The sequence below is a fragment of the Salminus brasiliensis genome, chromosome 3 (assembly GCF_030463535.1).
Source record: "Salminus brasiliensis chromosome 3, fSalBra1.hap2, whole genome shotgun sequence".
Lineage (NCBI taxonomy): Eukaryota > Metazoa > Chordata > Actinopteri > Characiformes > Bryconidae > Salminus > Salminus brasiliensis.
In genome coordinates, this window is record NC_132880.1 from 46,492,840 (window position 1) to 46,514,748 (window position 21,909).

Sequence of the window (21,909 nt, forward strand, 5' to 3'; positions counted from 1 at the left end):
TGAGTGATGTGATGTTTGTTTTTCAGGGTGGACCCCTCCTCAGCTCTGGACTTCCTATGGGCCTGCAGTCACATTCCTCGCATCTGGCAGGGCAGGGACCAGAAAACTCCACAGGTATGACTCAGCGATTAGGAAAACAGCTGAAGAAAAATAAAGGAAAGTTTGAAAGCCAGCTGTTATAAGGTTCTTATAAGGTTAGTTTTTTTTAGTATTTTTTAATCAGATCCAATTCCCATTTTCGTGCTACACTTATAAAATTCCATAGAAGAACCCTTTTTTGGTTAGTTGAGGAGAAGAAGGGAGAAGAATGTGAAGAACCTTTTTTTAGGTTGCTTGATGTACACGTTCTTAACCAATTTAAAAGTTATTTGCAAACATGGTTCTTTATGGAACCTGAATTGCACTAGTAGCAGCACATTTATTTTTAGCAGTGTAGAAAGTCCCTGTCACACAGTGCTACCTGGCACTTGCCAAAAAATGCATTGCACAGAAATGGAAAGCAGGCACAGTTATTCATGTTGAAATGTGAAATCAGTAGTCGTGTAACTTCAGGGAAAAAAAAAATGTCTCGACTATAATAACACTAAAGCATTTCATCAAATCTACTAACCGTTTACTGACTACAGTAAGGACAACCCACTCAACCAGACCGAATGTAAATGAATAAATACAAACAAATCTTGTATCTTAAGTATTTTAAAGTAAAGTCTTAAAGTATTTACATTTGTTTGTCTTTTTAATTTACTTAGTACTTTTTAAATTATTTATGATGTTTATACACTTTGAAAGCTAAAAGAAAATGATATTAAATATATAAAATATATATATAATAAGCTAGTATGTTAATAAACTGCTTCTCATGCAGCATCATTGAACATCCAGAGAGCCCTAAGGTCCTGAAAACTGATTCTGTGTTTAATTTGACCTGAGAATTAAAATCTAGGAATAAAAAAAAAACTAAAAACTAAAGGCCTAACCGGATCAGAACCTTCAGCCTTACTAACAGCTGTCTTTCGTTCCCAGCTATGTTTAATGGTCTTGTTCACCACAGTAGAAAATGGTCAGAAGAATGGTCACTTTCAAATTAAACGTAATGGATTACAGGCATAATACTTTTATCATTCCTCACTAAAATAAAAAAACTCCATTTTCCTTTGTCCTTTGCTTTAATAACCCTTCTGTCCTCACAGAAGCGCACAGAGAAGTTTGTGTTGAAGCTGACCTCTGACGAACTCATCAGTCTCGTGGACCTGATTCTGTGTGAGTCAGAGCTGAGCTGGCGGGACACGGGCCAGGCCAAAGACACTCTTGATCAGGCCTCCTGCTCCCTCATCCAGTCTCGCTTACCCCTGCTCCACAGCTGCTGCCACGGCGACCTGCAGAGCGTCCGCAAGGTGTCCGAGTACCTTATCAACTGTATCAAGAAGTGGGGAGACAGGTATGGTTTCCTGAGTCCCAGCAGAGGGATATGTTATAGCACTGCATTTACCTGTTAACACATTAACACATTAAAGGCCCAGCTTGATGTAGGGGGCGTGTCGGTGTGTCTTTGCTATGGTAACGACGGGAAAATTCGCTTTGCACATCTCATAAATATGCTCAAAAGTCATATACTGAGTTTCTTTATTAATCATGGGTGTGTTTTTTGTTGGGCATTGCGTGCAGTAATAAACCAATCAGTGTGTCTCTTGACATCCCTTTAAGAGCCAGGTGCGGTCTGACTGACCTTGGTGGGTTGCTATGTCAGTGGTGTAAAGCGTGGGGGGGTGTTTGAGCGTTGGGCTGCACGCGCCTGTGTTGACAATTCACTGCCAAGATAGCAATGAACATCTGCCTAGGCGGTTTTCAAGCAGTGGAGCTCCTCCTGTGTTTTCCGTTGCCAAGACACACAGCAATACTCCAGAAACTGACCTGAACACCCCTCATTCGAGATTTTTCATGTCCTTTTATGATATTGATTTCTTGTCTTTTACTTATTACTGATTTTGTAAAGCTGCATTGTGACAACACCAGTTGTAAAAAGCACCATACAAATAAATTTGATTTGACCCAGTCTCAACCTAGTCACTGGATAGTGAAAAGGACTCCCTACCACTACACAGTGTCCCTGTCCCCTACCCTGCCTCCTCCATGATTATTGATTTTGTGATGAGCAGTGGTCATTAACTTACAGAATCCTAGAAACCTAGAAAATAGCCTTTTTCTTCAAAAGCTGTAAAATGACTTACTTTTCCAGCCTTTGACAGAAACTCTTATCTAGAGAGACTTTAAATGATCTGTTTAATCGTGTTACAAGGAAGTTGAATATAGCATTAAGAGTCTTGCCCAAAGGCTCCCTTAGTACAATGTGATCTGCTGGCCAGGGTGTGGAATCCAGCCTCAGTGTGCCGCATGTCCAGTAAAATATATCTCCTTTAATGAAAATTGAGGTCTTCTGCCCAGGTCCAGCTTCAGAGTAAAGGCATCTGCGTTAAACACACTGCGCTGCTGCAGACCCTCACTCTGCTGCCCCTCCACAAAGCAGATGAATGTGCCGATGTGTTCCCACTCACCACAGATACTCCTCCTGCTCCTCCATCTCGTTTGTGAGCGGCCCGCCCCGCGTAATTAGCTCTTGTGGTGTGAAATGAGAATCGAGAAAAGTTGCCCCCTTGCTCTGATCTTGGGAGGCTCGCTCGCCGCAGACTGATGAAGGCAGAGGGGGATTAATTCTCTGGCCTCTTCCTCCTGCCCGAGCTGCGACTGGGTCCTCGAAGGGGGCCTGTCCAAGATCACAGGGCAGCTCCTTTTTTGCGAAGGCCAGCCCCTCTTTCATCATCATGCCTTTGGTTCTTAAAGCTCCTTAACGAGGAAAAGACTTTGGCCAAGGTCGGGTGGAGGAAATTAACGGAGAGAGTCGCAGTGTTTTAAGTCCGACTAAGCTGTCTAGCAGCTGGCGGTGAAAATGAGGGTGGGCAGAAGACACAAGAACCAGGGCACAAAGCGACTGTTTTGGCCTTGTGTGGGATAAACGGCTCTCTGCCGGCTTGGCGCGCTCTCTTTGCGTCGAGCTGCTTGTGAGAACAATACTAGATTAGTACGGGTAAGCCACAATTAGCCTCCAAAGCATGGTAAAGGAGCGGGGTTCGAACTTTGGGCCAGCTGTTATTGGTGTGTGTTCTTTTAAAGAAGTAATAACACGCAGGCTTTGTTGAGACTACTTTGTCATCTCTGGTTGGTATTTATTGCCTTCCTCCTTCCAGAGCAGGGCTTTTCTGTCCCATCTGTGTTCTTTGGCATTATCCTTTGTCCCCCTGGACTCTTTAGTTTGTCTGTCCTGGCTTCGGTCTGACCCAGTTAGAAAGAGCAGAGCGGGGTGACTGCTTTCTTTATGAGCTTAAAGGTTGTTTTTTTTATTATTTTATTTTATTTATTTATTTATTTATAAATCTAGAAACCTAGCACCTCAGGTGTTTTAGACCAGCACTTACTTCTGAGGTGTCTCTCCACCCTTCATATTGAAGTCCCGTGTTCTTGTCTTTTGCAGTGTGATGAGCAGGAGGTGTGAGAACCTGCTGCTGCAGATCTACCTGCACTTCCCCGAGGTCATCCAGCATGTGTCCATGCCTGACGCTACCCTTAGCGGCGAGGCTGCTGCCGATGGAAGCACCTGCAAGGTACCTGCTTAAAGGACAAGAATGTGGCAAAAAAATAAAGGCAAATTGATGAACGTTGATGTTTGGAGAGAGATGAAATTTGCATAATTCATCCTGTAGCTGAATCCAGTTTGGGCAGCTGGACAGTGTCTGTACTTTTGGCCATTTGTATAGATAACAGTATCTTGGAGAGTGTTAGAAACCACAAAAGCAAGGCTGTTTGATATCACCTAATAATTCAGTACAGTTTAAGGCCAGAACACTCAAAGCTCACAGCTCCGTTATTAACATGGTTCTTCATGGAAGCAAAATTGGTTCTTCTATGACATTGCTCAAAGAAATAGAGTGCGTGGTCACTCTGTGGTAGAGCGTAATTGTCCTCAATCACTCGTGAGCTGTTGGTCACTTAGCTCCACTGCAAGACTAAAAACTAGCACAGGCTTTGTAGACCAAACATACATTATATGTCCAAATATTTGTGGACACCTCTTCTAATGAATGCATTACTTTAAGTTGCACCCATTGCTGACACAGATGTGCAAATGCACAAACACAGCTTGTCTTGTCCCTGCAGAGAAGTACTGCCAATAGAATAGGACTCTCTGGAGCAGATAAACATGACAAACTATTGGCACCATGCTGCGTAATGCCAGGTGTGGGCTAGAGGGGTATAAAGTCCCCCAGCATTGAGCTGTGGAGCAGTGGAACTGTGCAAGATCCCTGATTTTGAGCAGGTGTCCCAATACTTTTGTCCATGTAGTGTATCTTAACTGATCAGGTAGATCTAGGGCAAAATACTGTAAATTGGACTCCAATTAAAGAGAAGTAAGCATGTGTCTGTGTTTATATGTTCTTCCAGCTGGACGTTCTGGTGCATCGTCTCATCACTCTTCTGGCGGATACGGGAGAGTCCAAATCAACTGAGAGCCGTGCTTCCGATGCCAACCTCGCCTGCAGGAAGCTAGCGGTGTCCCACCCCGTACTTCTGCTTAGGTGCACCATATTGTTCCACACTATTATAATTTACAGAATTCTAAAGGGGTTAAAGGAATATTCGGGCCCAAAGTGAGCTTGTAGCATTAATTTATTGCCTAATTTATTAATTAATTGCATGTCAGTTGGCATCTACTTTTTTTCTTTTTTATTGTACACAGAGTTAACATTTTGGGGATGCTTGTAAGTTCTGTATGAGTAAGCAGGTCAATGTGCCATCTTTCCTCAGGCACCTACCCATGATCGCTGCCCTACTGCATGGCCGGATCCACCTAAACCTTCAGGAGTTCAGGCGGCAGCAGCACCACCTGACCTTCTTCAGCGACGTGCTGGCCATTCTGGAGCTGCTGCAGCCGTTGGTCTTCCACTCAGACCACCAGAGGGCGCTGCAGGACTGTCTTCTCTCCTTCATTAAAGTCATGCAGGTAGGTTTCATTGAATCCGTTGATTCAAGATGTGCTTTTTGTGTTCGTATGAATATGACCAAAAAACAAAAAGGGGACACTGGCGACACACAGGTCAGGTATCCTCTGTGTTTAGGATGTCGTGACTTGGGGGTTTCAAGTAGGCCTTAGTTGTACACACATTGACTCATTTAGCAAAAGACCAATAAATAGCCACAATAGCCTGTATGACCAAATCAGCTCCTTTCAGGTCAACCTACAACTTAGACCTACTTGAACCTACTTGAACCACGCCCAGCCACGACATCCTAACTACGGTGGATACCTGTGTGTCCTCAGTGTCCACTTTTATGAAAACAAAAGTATGGTCACCTTAGCATTTGGATCAAATGTTTTTAAGTTGATGATCAGCTGTGATCTGTGTATACACACACAGTACATTGCAGAAATTTTAAGCACCTGTGTAATAGCGCTGTAATAGCACTGTCTTCAAAGTTCTCCTCTCTCATGGAGTCTAGTGTTATTTAGAGTTCTCCTCAGATCAACACCTGGTTTGGTGGTAAATCAGGGCTTAATGATGGTAAATCAGGTGAGCTGCTGCTGCTGCTGCTGCTGCTGCTGATGGAGTTGAACACATCCTCCACGCTGTGCTGGCTGGACTGGGGGGCGTCTGGGAGATACCTGGAGGAACTGAGCTCTGTTCTTCAGACTAGCTCATAAGATCTCACCAAGCCTACTTTCTTCTTTTCTTGCTACTTTTTACTGTATTTATGTTTACCTGCACCTGTTCTAATAGGATTACATGCAAAAACTCACTGACATGTATTTGAGTAATACACAAAAACACACACACAGTTTTCTTCCCTATTTTAAAGTAAAATCTCTCTGTCCACTCAAGAACACAACGGCGACTTGAAAAGTCTCACCTAGAATGTCAAAACACCTTGAGAGGAACTTTGGGTTTATTGAGTGAAATTTGAAGCGTGAAGCTGCAGTAACAGGGGACGTGACAGCATGTCTGTATCTAAAAGTCTCAAAGAATTTGAACTAAAACAAAAAAAACAAGGTGTGTGTGTGTTGATTGCCGTAATTATCTTTTTAAATTCTCATTTAAAGGCACTTGCATATGAGATAATACTGATGTTTTATATCAGACTGTTCATAACAACCTCAACTCTCTCTGGAACAAGCCCATGTAACCCAGAGCACTGAGTGACGAGATGCTCTAACCCTAAACCTGAAAAACTCAAGTCAGACTTGAGAAATTCTTCATATTTTTTGTGAAAACATGTATGTATGTATGTAGGTCCCGTACAATCTGACAATAAGATGCAATGGAAAGGGCGGAGTCTCAAAAAATTTGAGAAATGGTAGAACCGTGTTTCTGTGTTGTATTATCACAAAGAGAAACATTGAGAAACGTCAAATTTCACACGCTGGTTATTTAAATGATCTTAATTAGCTAAATTATTTACATTTGCAATCCAATCTACTACTACAGATAAGACAGAAACACACGTGTTATTGGGTAGGTAGATACAGGCTCTTACAGCTTGCCACAGCAAAACAGCATTGACCAAGTGCAAGTGGGCACTTTAAGTTGGCGTTCGAAAAATCTCACTTTTGGAGAGCTTTCGGTGACCTGAACCAGCATTTTTAAATATGGTAAGGATGCCAAAAAATGCAAAGGAAAAAAAACATTAATTTTAGAAATAGCCCTGTATGCATGGACAGGAACATTATTATTCTAAAGAATAGATAAATAAAGTTTTAGCTACTAAAGTTAAAATAATAGATAAGTATATAGATAAGTATGGATCAGTGTTTCATAATTCGGCTCCTGGCGGCCCACAGCACCTCACAGTTCCACTATTCCCTGATCCAACACACCTGATCCATTAGGGACAAGGGTCCCTAATCAGTCTCTCAGCTGAATCAGGTGTGTTGAATCCAGAAGCTGAAGTTTCCTCCTATGTCATAAAATACATGGTCATTTTATACATACCATCAACACTGATGTGGAATCTGACTCTCTTGCAGAACTTCAGGAGATTGTCCCGTATGCCGATCATCAGCAAATTTGTGCAGTTCATTCAGAAATACATAACCCACGATGCAGCAGCAGCTGTGCCTTATCTTCAGAAGCACTCGGATGTTCTGCAGTAAGTCTGTACCTTCGTTTTTAAGCTATTTCAGGGTTCTCAGTTTGGGTTTTATTGAATGTTTTAGGTTTTGAGTGCTCTCTCACTCACACTTTTACTTCCCGCTTCAGGGGGCTCTCCTCAGAGAATCCGGACCTGGTGCAGCTGAAGTCTCTGCTGGCTGGTCTTACCCTACCTGTGAAGACAGGATCCTCAGAGATCACGGCAGAAGACAAAGAGACAGGTACTGTACCTCTCTGCTCTTTTTCTTTTTTTTAGTATTATTATTATTTGTGTGCTCATCATCTCCCTCGCTCTCTCACATTCCCAGCTGAAGAATCATCTGCCGGCTCTCTTCCTCTGGTCAGTATTTCAGCCTCCACGCCGCTCACCTCAGCAGACATGACCAAGTACCTGAAGAAGATCTCCAGAGGGGAGGCCATTGAAGGTGAGGCATAGAAAGCCTTAAATCGAAAGAGGCGTAATGATTCAGCGTCCACTAATGACTTGTGCGCTTTAGCAAATGGGACAAAAGTAACCTTTACGCTTTGCTCCTTCCCCAGATGTGCTGGAGGTCTTAACGGAGGTGGATGAGAAGTCCAAGAGGAATCCTGAAATAATCCAGTATTTTGTTGTAAGCCTGATTAATGAAGTCTCTCAGTTGAGGAAGAATGGTATGAAAAATGAGATATCTCACAATGTGCTGCTCATGCTTCCAGAATGACCTGCAGAGGCTGATGAGCTCGCCCGAGGAACTGTGTCGCAACATGGCCTTCAGCCTGGCGTTGCGCTGCATCCAGAACACTCCCAGGTATTTGATCTCCATTTTGCACGTCTGTTTAGATGCTGACTGAGTTTCACTGGCTTGTATCGATATTTTCTTAATGACAGTAAAGTTGAGTCTAATCTAAGAAGTCCAAAAATACACGGTGTCCAAATGTCTGTGGACACCCCTTCTTCTAATGAATGCATTTAGCTACTTTAAATCGCACCTATTGCTTACCCAGATCTGCACATACGCAGCTTGTCTAGTTGCTATAGAGGAATGTTGCCAGTAGAATAGGACTCTCTGCGGCAGATTATCAGCATGAAACTATTGGCACCATGCTGCCTAATGCCAGGAGTAGGCTAGAGGGGTATAAAGCCCCCCCAGCATTGTGGAACTGATGATGGTGCTTCATCCTATAGTTTTGGATAGAGCTGGGGAGTCATGGATGAGGTGGGTTGAAGATTATCATCATCATCATCATCATCATCATACAACATCCTGACCTCACTAACACTTTTGTGGCTGAATGCAATTAAATCCTCATAGCAATGCTCCTCCAAAATGTAGTAGAAAGCCGCATTCTTCCCTGGACAGTAGCGAGTTACTCCACAAACAAAAGCGAGATATTTCAAATTATGATAAACGAGAAGGTGTCCCAATACTTTTGTCCAGATTGTCCAGTTTCTAAATGCTTCTGAACTCAAAACCAGAGACGGTGACTAATTTTTTTCTGTCATCTTGCATTATATAGTCTGGCATCAGACTTCCTGCCTACCTTCATGTATTGCATGGGCAGTGGGAACTTTGACGTTGTCCAAACAGCCCTGAGGAACCTTCCAGAATACGTGCTGCTCTGCCAAGGTAACACAAGTACAAGTTTTTTGTTAAAAAAAAAAAAAAAAACCTGTGAAAACTGACCAGCTTTGTTTATTCAGGCTTATTGCTTTCTTGGCCGCGGTTCATATGAAAAAGAGAGGAAAATCTTCATGTGACTGCGCTACTTAAGCGCTTAACTAAGTCTGTGCCATTGCCTTTTCTCGTTTTCTCCAGAGCACGCTGACATTCTGCTCCATAAGGCCTTCTTAGTGGGGATCTACGGCCAGATTGACACCAGCTCTATGCTATCCGAGTCCATGAAGGTCCTGCACATGGAGGCCACCACTTAGACCTCAGTTCTTGTCCATTTTTGTTCAATTCTTGTTACCATATAATTATTTTTTTTTTTTTGTCCTGCAAAGTTTTAGCTGCTTTACGCTGTGTCTATGTCTCTTTATAAGTTCCAGGTGTAACATCAGTTCATTAGATTAGCTTTTAAATGTGTTCTGACGGATCAGAAAGGTTGAAGAAATGACAAAATAGTTCGGCAGCATTTTATTTTAATAATTTTTGGGGGCAACATCCATCATCCAGCTTTTTTTTTCTCCTAGAGTGCTTTGCGTAATAAACAAACAGTGTCTGAACATGTTCTTCCCAGAGTGCCGTTCTGCTTATTTTTAGACCTGGCTAATTCAGAGTCGTCTTTTCTTCGTCCTCTCATCAATCGCATCACGGTTTCTTTCAGTCTGTTGTTTTTAGAGCCGTTCCCTGCTTTCAGGACGGCTGAGGAGGGTGATGAACTCGTTCTGCATGACTGCAAATGAGCGAGGCCAAGTTCCCTCTGCTTGCTCTCTGCTTTGTGTCCCTGCCGAATTCCCCGCTTTGCTACAGCCGCCATGATGGAAGCCAATTTGCCATGAAAGTGCGAGTCGTTTTTGTCCGGTGTCACTGACTTCATCCCACAAACCTCTCCGTGGCGTCAGAGGGAATGGGGAGAACAGAGCGCCTGCATGCTGGCGAGCGTTCCCCCCTCTGGGGTTCGGGCTAAATTAACCGCGGCGGTAATTGTTCAGTCATTCAGAGCGAGGGGCCCCAGGTCTGCGTCCAGAGCAATAGGGGCAGGGTGTTGAATGGTGCCTGTAGTGTGTTTGTGCGGCCCTCTTGTTAATTCAGGGTCGTCACATCGCCAAATCATACTCCGTATCTGATTGAGGTGTTTAGATCGGACTATATCAGACTGTGTTCCAGTGGTCATCATCAACTAATAGATTTAGCAACAGCGTGTATCCAGTACAATGAATCAGTGACCTCACTTTCACCAGCCTAATTTAAAAAGGGCAGTCACACCCTAATAAGTGTGTATTTACTCTAAAGATAAGCCAGGCCAATGCCTGAGTCTAGCCTCTGCAGTGCTATTAAAGCGGACTGAGGAGCGGTCACTATGATCAGAGGGTCGCTGGTTCAAATCCCAGTCATGCTGCTAGGCCCAGAAAAAGCACGGTTGGGCATGCTCTCTCCAGGGTGGGTAGCTTCACTGTGGTGCTGGCCGTCACGGGCATCTGCAGGCTGGTGCATTGGAGCCGGGTATGCGGCGCTTCCCTCCAGGCACGTTGGTTGCCCCGTGATATTACACTGGCGGCAGTACGAAAAATGAGAGGCTTGATGAGTTGGAGGGGGGGCGTCATGCGTGATCGAGAAGGGGGTTGGGGGGGTGGAGAGTATGTACGGGTTGGGTAATTGGCTGTCCAAATTGGGAAGAAAAATGTATATAACACTCATCAGTTGTAATCTAGTATGTGGGACAAATGAACTTACTGGGGATCAATTACTCTAGACACATCCAAGCTTGATGACTGCCCGTTAAAGAACCATTATTTAGCATTTTTATACCTTTAAAATAGCAGCTTTAAAATCATGAGGATGCTCCACTGACTGTAAGAAGGAGCATTGCTATTCCAGTAATATGATGCTACCTTTCAGTGATGCTTCTGTATCTCTCAGCTTGTAAAATGCATGTGAAAAGCGTGGCCTTTAGGGTTGGCGAATTGTACTTCCCGACCCAGAAGCAAGAAATACCAGTTCTTGCGTAACGCTGCTTTAACTAGAACCCTTCCAGCAGTGCAAAGTCAAAGCAAGGTCTAAACAAGCGACACAGTGAGAAAGAAAGTGATCAACATGACCCTCAGAAATGACTTTTTAACACTTCCAGGCTGAAGAGCGGTGGGGCACCATTGCACTGTGCAGAACGTTTGAGAGTTTGCACAATCATAATATTCATGGAATGGAAACCCTACCTGTGACCTCGTCACAAAACACAGAGTTAGAAGTGTGCTTCAGAACATCTAAGAGGAGCCAGGAAGGTTTTGGAAACAAGGGCTGTGGACAGATGAGATCAGAATACAGCACTCTGGTCACCGTCAGCAAGGACTTGTTTGTAGTAAATAAGGACCTGCATTTCATGAAAAGAAGACCTTTCCAACTGTGAAATATGGGGGTTGTGTTACAGCCAGTGGCTTCTACAGTAGAACGATGATCTGAAACTACCTGAATAGACACAAACTGCAGCTTTTTGAATGGCCCTTGCAGTCCCCTGTCCTAAACATCATACAATGTGTGGGAAAAGACATTAAACAAGCTGTGCAGCAAGATGGCCCAAGAAGATCTTGGACAAATCTAAGAACTACAAGAACTGAAAAACGTCCTACAAAAGCTGGTACACTGTTAAAAGTATAAGATCCTTGAGGAACGTCTGGTGGAAGACTTTTCTTGAAGGTTCCTCAAAGCACCTTAAGAGGTTCCACATCAAAGAACTTGCTCATTAATTGTTTCTTCAGAAATCAAGGGTATTAAAAGGAGTTGATCCTGCTTTTGTTGGAGTAACTGTCTCTACTGTCCAGGTAAAAGTGATCACCACCCCACTTCATTCCCAACTCCTCAACTCAACCCAAACATGCTGGATAGAGCTCCGCCATCCATCATTCCAGAGAACTCAGTTCTTCCACTGCTCCCCACCTCAATACTGGGGGGCTTTATACCCCTCTAGCCCACTTCTGGCATTAGGCAGCATGGTGCCAACAGGTTCATGTTGTTTATGTGCTCCAGAGAGTCCTATTCTATTGGCAGTAGTTCTCTACAAGGACTAGACAAGCTGTGTCATCAATGAGTGCAACGTTAAATAACTGAATGTGTTCATTAGAAGCTGGAACACTGTTAAAAGTATAAGATCCCTGGAGGTTCTTCAAATTATAACCTTCAAGGAACCTTTTTTTTCTTTATTTTATTTTTCTTAAAGGTTCCTTAACAGTTTCAACTTAAAGAACCATCAAATATTTCCTTTGACAGTATACCAGCTTTTGTAGCCTCCAATAGCTTCCAAACATTGGCACTGGCCATACTGATAATTTTCATTTTTATGTTTTTTATGTTAAGAAAAAAATGAATTTGCTCAGAATATTGTGTTTTATATTTTTTATTATCTACAAAACTGTATTTTAAAAAGTAATTTGCTCAAGTTGTACTGTAAATGTGGTAAAATGCGATAGGGAGCGTTTCCCCCCGTGTCTAGGGAACGTCAGGTTCACCACAAGTTAACGCATATAACCAGCTCTTACATCCCTCTACAGTAGCTCATCGAGAAACTGAGACATCGGTGTGTTTTAGCTCTCGTTGTCTTTGGCATGTAGATCCTTCAGCTGTAAACAAGCACATCCTGTAAGATGAGTCCTACCTTCAGCGCTGTGTGATTGTGGAAAGACGCCCATTAGTCTGCATCAAAGGGAGCACCCCTTTGAGCCCCAGATGGAGGTATGGGACGCCCTGCAGTCAACCTCTAAATGACAGCGGGCTTTTAAATAATATTTATATACAAGATTTACGGCAAGACATTGAATTTACGGTAATTTATTGGCCAGTACCTGGCGATGCGATATGCGTCAGTGGTCACAATTTAATATATTGTAATATATTGTTATTTTAAATTTTAGGAAAACTCATAGTAGAAATAAAAATCAACATGTGCTTAAAATCTGAGTAAAAGAAAGGTTTGGATGAAGACTTTTTTTTTTAATCCAATCAGAACAGTGGGATCTAAACACAGTGTACAACACTGCCATCTAGTGGTCAGGGTTTAAACACAACTCAAAATGAACCATCGTCTCCCATTAAGTATTAATTCATGTTTCTGAGAATCGATACAGTATTGCTAAATGTAATATCGCGATACTTTGAGATCTCGCAATTTTCTTACACCCCGAATTGCATGAATGTGTGGTTACAGTAGGAGTGGTGTCCAGTGGAGTGGGCTCTTCGGGCTACGGGAGGGGGAATGTGGACGGAGAAGGGCGAGGCATGCCTGTACTGGCAGCCAGGGGAAGCTGTCCTCCTCTGCGACTGACAGGCTCTCAGCGAGCGGGTGAATTTTTTCGACTGATGAAAGGCCCGTCCTCCACCGCCGGGTTTCGTGTACAGCCACGCTCTCATGCATCCTCTCCGCTCGCCTTTTAACATGTCATAAGTGATGATGAGTGGCTGGGGGTGGAATTTGGGGAAACCTCATCTCTTGGTGGATGGACTTCAGATTTGCTGCATCTGATTGCCTTCGACTGACAAAATTGTCAGCCTCATTCCGACCTTCGCTCCCTGTGAATTGGAAGCGGGAAGGCTGTCTGGCTTCGTTGGCGCGTTGTTGGGTTTTCCGCATGTTTACCCTAGACAGGAACGTTAAGCGAACGAATCGTGTACTCATCAAGCCGCCCTTCGCTTTGATGCCTTAATTCGTCGACGTCTTGACGTCTTCATTCTGGGTATTCCCTGAGCCGACACACCAGCTCGTGCTACTTCCCAAAGCCCTTTATGAGCTGCATTGGGAAGGGAATACTCGGCACTGTGCTGGATAGGTGGGTCTCCAGGCCTGGAGTCGAGAAGCTGTGGTGCGTTGTGAGGACTGGCATAGCTTATGTGAACAGCTCTTGCGACTGTGTCATCGGTCTGCCGAGCAGATGATGAGCTTGATCAGCGTTAATTGCACCTGTAAGGTGTCATGTAACACGTACGTCTCTTTTTCAGCAGCTTTAAGTGGCAGTGTTTCATCAGCTTGCCTCAGAGGCCTTAACTGCCTCCTCTTTTACAGAGACGCCAGTCTCCCATAGCCCGGCTGGCACTGGGGCGGAACGGAGCTGAGTGACAGTTCTTCTTGGCCTGGAAGGGGTGGGGTTGGTTGGGGGGTGGGTGGGTGTTACTGAGCACTATGATGATCCACTGACACACTGTGTTTTTTTTTCTCTTCGGGGCCTGTGGTGCCCAGTAAAGCAACTGCTTAGCCGTTCATGTGCCATGGAGAGAGCTCTGAGAGCAGGCACGAACGCCTGAGCCTAATCAAGGCTGAGTGTTGAGTGTGATTGGAAAAGCATCTGTAGATTAGCTCTGCTGATGCCATTCCCACATGATATGCACTAAATGTTGATGACGTCCGAGGTCATCTGTGGAATGCCTGACTTATGAAATGTAAACTATGTGGACAAAAGTATTGGGACACTCGCTCATTCATTGTTTTTATAGAAATCAAGAATATTAACAATAGTTTGTAGTCTCTACTGTCCAGGGAGGAAGAAGGCTTTCTACTAGATTTTAAAACATTGCTTTGAGGAATTGATTGCATTCTCAATGTTCGATGATCACCACCCCAGCTCACGCCAAAAGTATTGGATGGAGCACTATCCATCATTCCAGAAAACACAGCTCTTCCACTGCTCCACAGCTCAATGCTGGGGGATTGTATACCCCTCTAGCCCATGCCTGGCATTAGGCAGCATGGTGCCTATAGGTTAATGTTTATCTGCTCTAGTCCTATTCTATTGGCAGTACTTTTCTACATGGACTAGAGGGTATGTCAGCTATGTCAGCAATGGGTGCAACTTAAATATGTTCATTAGAAGGGGTGTCCACAAACATTTGGGCATACAGTGTACCTTCCCACAGGTTTCTTCATCACCCCAAATGTTACACACCCCAGTCAGCCAATCAAGAACTTCTGAAGGCAGTAATTAGTTGGAACCAAAGTCTGTCTATGAGTGGGTAGCTTTCCAGAAGCTGGATTGGAGACCACTGACACAGGAGTAGAGCAAAACTCTGGACCATCATGGGCGTCCCTGAAGACTGGTTTGAGGACCACAGCTCTGCATGACTGTGCTGTAAGTACTCTGTTCTCCCAGCTAACTGGACCCAACCAGGGTTCGTGATGGGCCCAGGAGGGGTTAAACATGGGCCTTGTCTGGGTTGTACACTGCAAATGGGGCCTAGAAGAGACCTGTGTGAGATTAGGGTGGGCTGTACCGATAGGGCCCATTTGGGAAGCCTGACTGTGGCCCAGTAAAAACGCTTGTCCATGCCCACCTGGAACCCACCCAGCCCACGTTCCACCCATGTGAACCCTAGATAAGCATACTGGCAGGGCTGTTGGTGGTTGTTTAGTCAAGGCAGGTGCATGGGTGCCCTAATGTCTTTATTGGAGCCCTTATGTTGAGTCATGGGGTCTATTATAATAATATACTTCAATCGTTAGTCTGTCTAGAGACCCACCTTGGTTTGAGACACAGCAATTTATGTAAGGGAAGCTTGTGTACCTAATGTGGGGCATACACATTTCTTTATCTTCTCTGGGCCCCATAAGACACAACACAGGTCCAGTGTTGTGAAGGTGCTCCAAAAGTTTCTTGTACCCGAAAGCAGCCTCCCAGGACCCTGATCTGTCCCTGCTCCTAATGGGCAAGCCCCTACTTAAATGGAAGAGTGAAGTGACACAAGGGGAGATTTTACTTGCATCTCCTTCACCTTTGGGAGGGTCAGAGATGTGCCGCTACCTGCCCGGCACACCTGTCGGCTCTGTCTTCTTCTCAACGGCACCTTCGTCTTAGATCATCTCCTCTTCTTCCACGCATGAGTGGGTGCCTGGCTAGCGTGGAAAGGGAAAAGAAAGGAGGGAAAAAACGTCGGCTGACTCTCGCCTTCCTTTTTCCCTTGCCGCTTTGAAGTGTAAAGTGTGATTGCTTTTGGAGCGCGAGCGCTTTCCTTGAAGGTTTTGACATGAAAAGCGGCCTGGGCTCTCGAGTTTAGCCCAGTGCCAGTGATCCAGGACTAAACCAATCAGCCCGCTGACTGGGAAGATACAATTACCACAGAGAGAGTGAAGACACAGGGAATCCACAGGCAGTCTCGGCGAAGCCAAAACTCAATGCCCACATTGTGTCGGAGTCCATTTAATGTCGGTTGTAATTGACAAAAAGCAATCGGGTGCTAATGGATGACTTATGTGTCGTTACGGTGTCTTCAGGCAAAACCAGGAGATCAGTATCAGCAGGACTATCAACAGCGGTGGGAGGGTTACTTTAAAAATGTGCTCCGTTACAGATTACTGACTGCCTCCTTCAAACGTACTATATTCAATTACTACATTAAAACATCGCAGTCTGATTACTTTCAGTTACTTTTGGATTACCTGCCACATGTTTCAACAAAGACAGAAGGAAAACTGTATGTATAAACTCATGTGAAACTGTGCTGTGTCTACACCAAATACCAAAGCATCCTGTGTTCTCAGGAAACAAACCCCTGGCTACTGAAGGTCTGGAACTAAACAAACCTGGGTTGCGGTGGTTTAGCATGTAGGTTTGTGTGTAAAGACTTTATTAAGTCAGTAGTTACACTAGTTAATTTCCAGCTATCCTTTTACTAAATCCTGTTGTACCACAAATCGGTATGTTGTGTCTTAAGTACTAATTATTGCGCAGTAATAGTTAAATAGTTAATAAATAAATTATATATATATAATAATACACATAAAATATATAATTATATATATATAATGTGTAGTAAAGCTCAAATATATACAAAATAGAAATACAGAATGTATACACATTAACTTGCACAATACATACTCTATATATACACAATATATACACTATACACACTATATATACACTATACATACTCTATATACACTATACACTATATATACACTGTACATACACTATACACACACTATACATATACTATACACACACTATATATACACTATACATACTCTCTATATACACTATACACACTATACATACTCTATATATACACTATACACACTATACATACTCTATATATACACTATACATACACTATACACACACTATATATACACTATACATACTCTATATACACTATACACACTATACATACACTATACACACACTATATATACACTATACATACTCTATATAGATGGATAGTCTAGATAGGTGTGAATTCAAGTGTAGAGTGAGTAGGGAGAAGTCTTATACAACCAAAATAAATGTATTCCTATATTTTTCAAACTAAATTAAATAAAATTGAGTAAAACCTGAATTGTGTCCCTCTACTACGGGACTGCTGCTTTAAATTTGTGTCTCCTGAAGCTGAGAGGATATTCATGCTGGAAGATCTAACTCACATCGGGCAGGGAAATTCTTCTCCTTTCCGCTTTTTAAAAACAAATTTCTTTTCAAATTTACATCCACTGAGGACATGTGTACTGCACGCTTCAGATTCTCCACCGGGGGCGCTGTTACACTCAACTAGAAACTCACTTAGCGACAAAACTTAAAATCTGTAAAGTAATCCTGCTTGTAATCGCTGTACTTTTATAAATGTAAGTTACCTGTAATGTAATTAATCACTTTTAACTGAAACGAATTACAGTTCCTGTTTTTTGGGCCCTGATTAACATGCATTCCGTCACTACCCGGCCCTGACTGTCAGCAGGGTCGGAGAGAGGAAGCTGCTGGTGTAAACGGAGACCGACCAAAGGTTCAGTTTGGTCTTGCTGAAAACGGTCACCTGACCGGTGCTAATGCTGTTTCCCAATGCTTAATCATTACTCCTCACTTATGCTTCCACTTGCACTTTGATTTCATCCGAGCTCCTGCTTATCTTCTCCTGCAACATTCAGGCACAGTTTCCCATGACTCAAACCGCGGATCATCATCATCTCTTTTTTGCCTGCAGAGGCGTTTGTTTGCTTAAATGTCAGTCTTGTAGATGAGTATTAATGGTATTATGCATTGCTAACGCTCTGTGTCATCTCTGTCCTGTGCTGGCACAGCTGGCCTGGAATCTGATCACTCCTGAGCTTGTGTGTGAGATAACCACTGAAGCACCGTTTTAAAAATATACGTAATAGCTGCTGCGCCTCACCGCTGTGCCGAGATGCCGGGGAGCAGTGTGGAATAGTGTTTTAAAAATAAAACATGTTTTGTTTGCTTTAGATTAGCAGAGGAGAGCTGGTTTCCGTGGCTCTTTGGTGTCTTTCGCAGCGGATTAGCCCTTTCCTCTTTGAGTCTCAGCCTTGCTGTTTAAGCCTGCCTGTAACAGTCGGCCGATAATGCATGAATCATTTCCTAGCGCTGCAGAAAGCAATTAGCCCGTCTAAATTATGATCCGGCTTCACAAATAGATCAATCAAGAGAATCCATGCCACACTAAGACACAGCCGCGAGCTCATTCGAGACGGTTAATGGTGCCACGAATGAAAGAGCATAACAAATAGTGTGCCACGTTTATTGTTTGCTGCTGTCGCCGACCCATTTAGGCAGCCTATTTACAATCTTATATTTCAATGATTTGCTTTAATTGTGATTTTGTATTAAAACAATTGAGATTAGTGTGTTAGCATGAGGGGAATTTATATAAGCATGTCTCGTTTCTCTCCTTTCCGGAGACTCGTAGCCTGTAAAAAAGGAGGTGAAGCCTTTGTGGTGTTTAAAACCCTCTCAGGGAAGTGAAGGCCCTCCTCTATGTGTTTTACGTACTTGCTGATACTGTGACTTGGTGTTAAAGAGACCTCAGAGTGCTTGTGGGGCCACCGGGGCCTTTCTTGGCTTAAACAGACACCCAGTGGACGATCTGCAGAACGAGTGTCCCGTCTGATTATAGGCAGATTATAGATTATAGGTCTTAGAATTGACCCATGACAAAGGATAAACATGCATGCATTTCTGCTCCTAGGTTCCCACTTTCAACACCACTACCTGCCAGTGAGCTACCACACCATGTAGGAGACTGGGGTTCGATTCCCAGTCTGGGTGACTGTGCTGCTCTACACCAATAAGAGTCCTTGGGCAAGACTCCTAACACTACATTGGCCCACCTCTGTAATATGAGTTATCTTATAAGTCGCTCTGGATAAGAGTGTCTGCTAAATGCCATAAATGTAAATGTAATACACCTCAACCACCTGATCAGCTGATTATCATGTCCTTGATGAGCTTGGTCAGGTGTGCCTAACCAATCAGTCATTGGGTGTAAGGCAGGAATGTTGCTTGGACCGTCACATGGAACCACAACAAGCAGCTTCATATAAATACTTGAGGTACTGAACCAAATGAGGAGTGAACCAGTAGGTACTTATAGGCAATCTTTGCCATCAGCAGCCAGGGTTCGAGAGAGCACAACTGTCAGTGCTCTCTTAAGTAATGTTGGCCAGCACAGGGATCCTTAGAGCCCATGACCACCTGGAACCCACCGAGCCCACATTCCACTCATGTGAGCCCCACATGAGCATGTTGGCTGGGTACCAGAGTTGGAGATGGATCAGGAGGAATAAACACTGCAGAAGATCATTGGTTCCTAAACTTTCTACTCTTGAGGTCAGGGGATCTCCTGGGCCAGTGCTGGACACCACTGAAGTAGACAATCTATCCCTACTAATATCTTCAGTTGCCTAAATATTAGTGAAGTGGGCTTGGGGCTGGAAAGCCACAGGTTTAATCACCAGCATTTGTAGCAGAGCTGCCTTAGAGCTAGGCCCTGAACCCCCACTTGCTGCACTGCAATACGTTTACATTTACATTTACTGCATTTAGCTGATGCTCTTATCCAGAGCGACTTACAAGGTTACCTGTATTACAGAGGTGGGACAGTGTAGTGTTAGGAGTCTTGCCCAAGGACTCTTATTGGTGTAGCGCAGCATAGTCACCCAGACTGGGAATCGAACCCTGGTCTTCCACATGGTGTGGTAGCTCACTGGCAGCTAGTGGTGTTATCTGCTGAGCCTCACCTACCACAGCATATATAATATGTGTGCTTAATCTCGCTGGGTTTTGGATCTAGGATATCCTGTGGCCCGACTGTTCCCTTGAGTCTTCGGTATTGAGTTCAGCTTCTCCACCACGGAAAGGTTCGTCCCAGCAACCCCTGTAATTAACCTCCTGCAGCTGAAACTAGTGCGGAGAGACAGCGTGCGGAGGATATTCAGTGTTTGGACAGGTGGAGAGAGTTGTCTTGTCCTCCTCGCTCCCTCGTGACTCAGTGCGTTCAGCTCTTCTCAGCAATGATCAAAGCCCCAGTGGTTAGCACAAACGCCGGTGACAGCTCTGCATGATCTGATCAGCCGCCAGGGCGCGCGGGGTGACTACAAGGTAATACGCTTTCGGTGGATTAATTGACGCACCTGGGTTTGGTTCCCAGACAGCCGAACATGCCGCACTCATCGCCTGTCCATCAACGCCTACCAGGCAGCTGCGTCAAATGGATTGCTGTCCGCTTTGAATGGTGCCCAGATGCACAGGCAGATGTGTGAGGAGGTTTCCTGTTTCCACAAGTAACCAAATTCTGTTTGCGATGAATGTTGAAGACACATCGATGAACTCATTTACAGTCTTCCACGTTGCCAGAATCTTTAAGGAAGCCTTTGCAGGCGGCCCAGGTGAGATTCCAGGCCATGGCTGAGAAAGCGCTCGGCTTTCAAAGGACGGGTCGGTGATCGGTGACCCACAGCCATTGTTGGTGACCTCTGTCCTCAGCTGAGCCCTGAAACAATCCCTCCTGTTTGGACAGGTGATCATCTCCTCATTGTGGAGACTTGAGGCTTGAGTGAGATAACCCACTCAGACGGTTCCTGGATCAAAGGCGTCAGCTTTAATCATTTTCATCTGGTGACAGAATTCCCAGCTGCTCTGACACATTCTGCATTTCAGCCACAACCGGCTTTTGTAAATTTCATTTTTGAGTCACATTTGATTATAGAAACTCATCAACACCTTCCCAGAGGACAGCCCTGCCTCTCTGTTTTTCCTTTTTTTTTATTTTTTTGTTTTTTTCCCATCGCTGGACGTGTAGAGGAGCAAATGAGTGTGATGCAAACAGCCATATGCCGTAAATGGGCTAGTAAATGAATGTCAATTATGTGGGCCAATTAGTGGGATGTGTTTACTGTGCAAATAGAGGCTGTTTGTTTGCGCTCTCGCCGAAGATTTGATCTAAATCTCTGTGTGTATTGGGGGGGTACTTACTGAAAGCTTCTCAGCTGTGAACCCCTGATCCTGTCTCTCTGATTTAATATCCTTGTTTTACCAGTGTGTGTTTTCGAAAAACCTAAGCCTCGCAAATGACTGCCGAAATGACAGCGCGCATACGGACGATCCAGCGACTGCATACGTGTCTGAATCTAAGTGTTCACAGCGTTTGCTTCCCACCCCCTTCTTCCCCCGTTACACTCCAGTGCATTGTGTCTGGTTTGTCACATTAATAGAGAGTACAGAGGCCGAATAGTGCCTGAACTTGCCTGAAGAGCACGGCAGAACAAACAAGGCCTCTTCAAATGGGAGCGCAGGGCTGCGCTCGCCCAGCTCTCTTATCAGGCTCAGGTGGGGACTTGAAGGAATTAGGTGTCACGGTGGAACACTGATGAAGAGCGATGCTCTCAGAGTCTGCTCTTAAGTGAAGCGTGGGGTGCATTCCCGTGCCTGTGATTGGATGTTTCTCGCCTTCAAACCTGGCCCTGTTCCAGGGGGATTAGTGGTCACAGGTGGGTCATGTGACCAAGAGAGTGGGTGGGGGCCCTATGAAAGTGGAAATCACACCTGACTCAGGTGCCTGAGCTTTCCACCTGGAGAAGAGCACAGACCTTTGGACACTGAAGCCGGCTCCGCCACCTTAAAGGCTTTTCACTGAATGGACCTTCAGAATACTTGCCAGCTTGAGGCATGCCTGCACAGATTCGGTCATACGCACCATACCATCCTAGCCTGATCTAGGTCCAAACACCCACAGCTGTGGATTTTCAAGCTTGCTGCTCTCCCGGCGTCTTCCGGACCATCATCCGAGGATCTGATCTTCTCTAGCGGGTCACC

The 21,909-nt window shown here is 44.4% G+C and overlaps 1 protein-coding gene across 2 annotated transcripts in view; it reads left to right on the forward strand.

Moving 5' to 3' along the window:
* ints1 (integrator complex subunit 1) overlaps window positions 1-9,408 on the forward strand; it is a 37,703-nt gene extending 28,295 nt beyond the window's left edge. For both annotated transcript variants that reach the window (XM_072676388.1, XM_072676389.1), the window contains exons 37-48: window positions 27-114; window positions 1,191-1,438; window positions 3,527-3,656; window positions 4,495-4,628; window positions 4,858-5,053; window positions 7,073-7,194; window positions 7,305-7,417; window positions 7,505-7,621; window positions 7,737-7,807; window positions 7,893-7,984; window positions 8,694-8,803; window positions 8,993-9,408. In XM_072676388.1, coding sequence (XP_072532489.1) covers window positions 27-114; window positions 1,191-1,438; window positions 3,527-3,656; window positions 4,495-4,628; window positions 4,858-5,053; window positions 7,073-7,194; window positions 7,305-7,417; window positions 7,505-7,621; window positions 7,737-7,807; window positions 7,893-7,984; window positions 8,694-8,803; window positions 8,993-9,108 — 1,537 coding nt within the window. In that variant the 3' untranslated portion in view covers window positions 9,109-9,408. The remainder of the gene's footprint in view (window positions 1-26; window positions 115-1,190; window positions 1,439-3,526; window positions 3,657-4,494; window positions 4,629-4,857; window positions 5,054-7,072; window positions 7,195-7,304; window positions 7,418-7,504; window positions 7,622-7,736; window positions 7,808-7,892; window positions 7,985-8,693; window positions 8,804-8,992) is intronic.
* The last annotated feature ends 12,501 nt before the right edge of the window (window positions 9,409-21,909 follow it).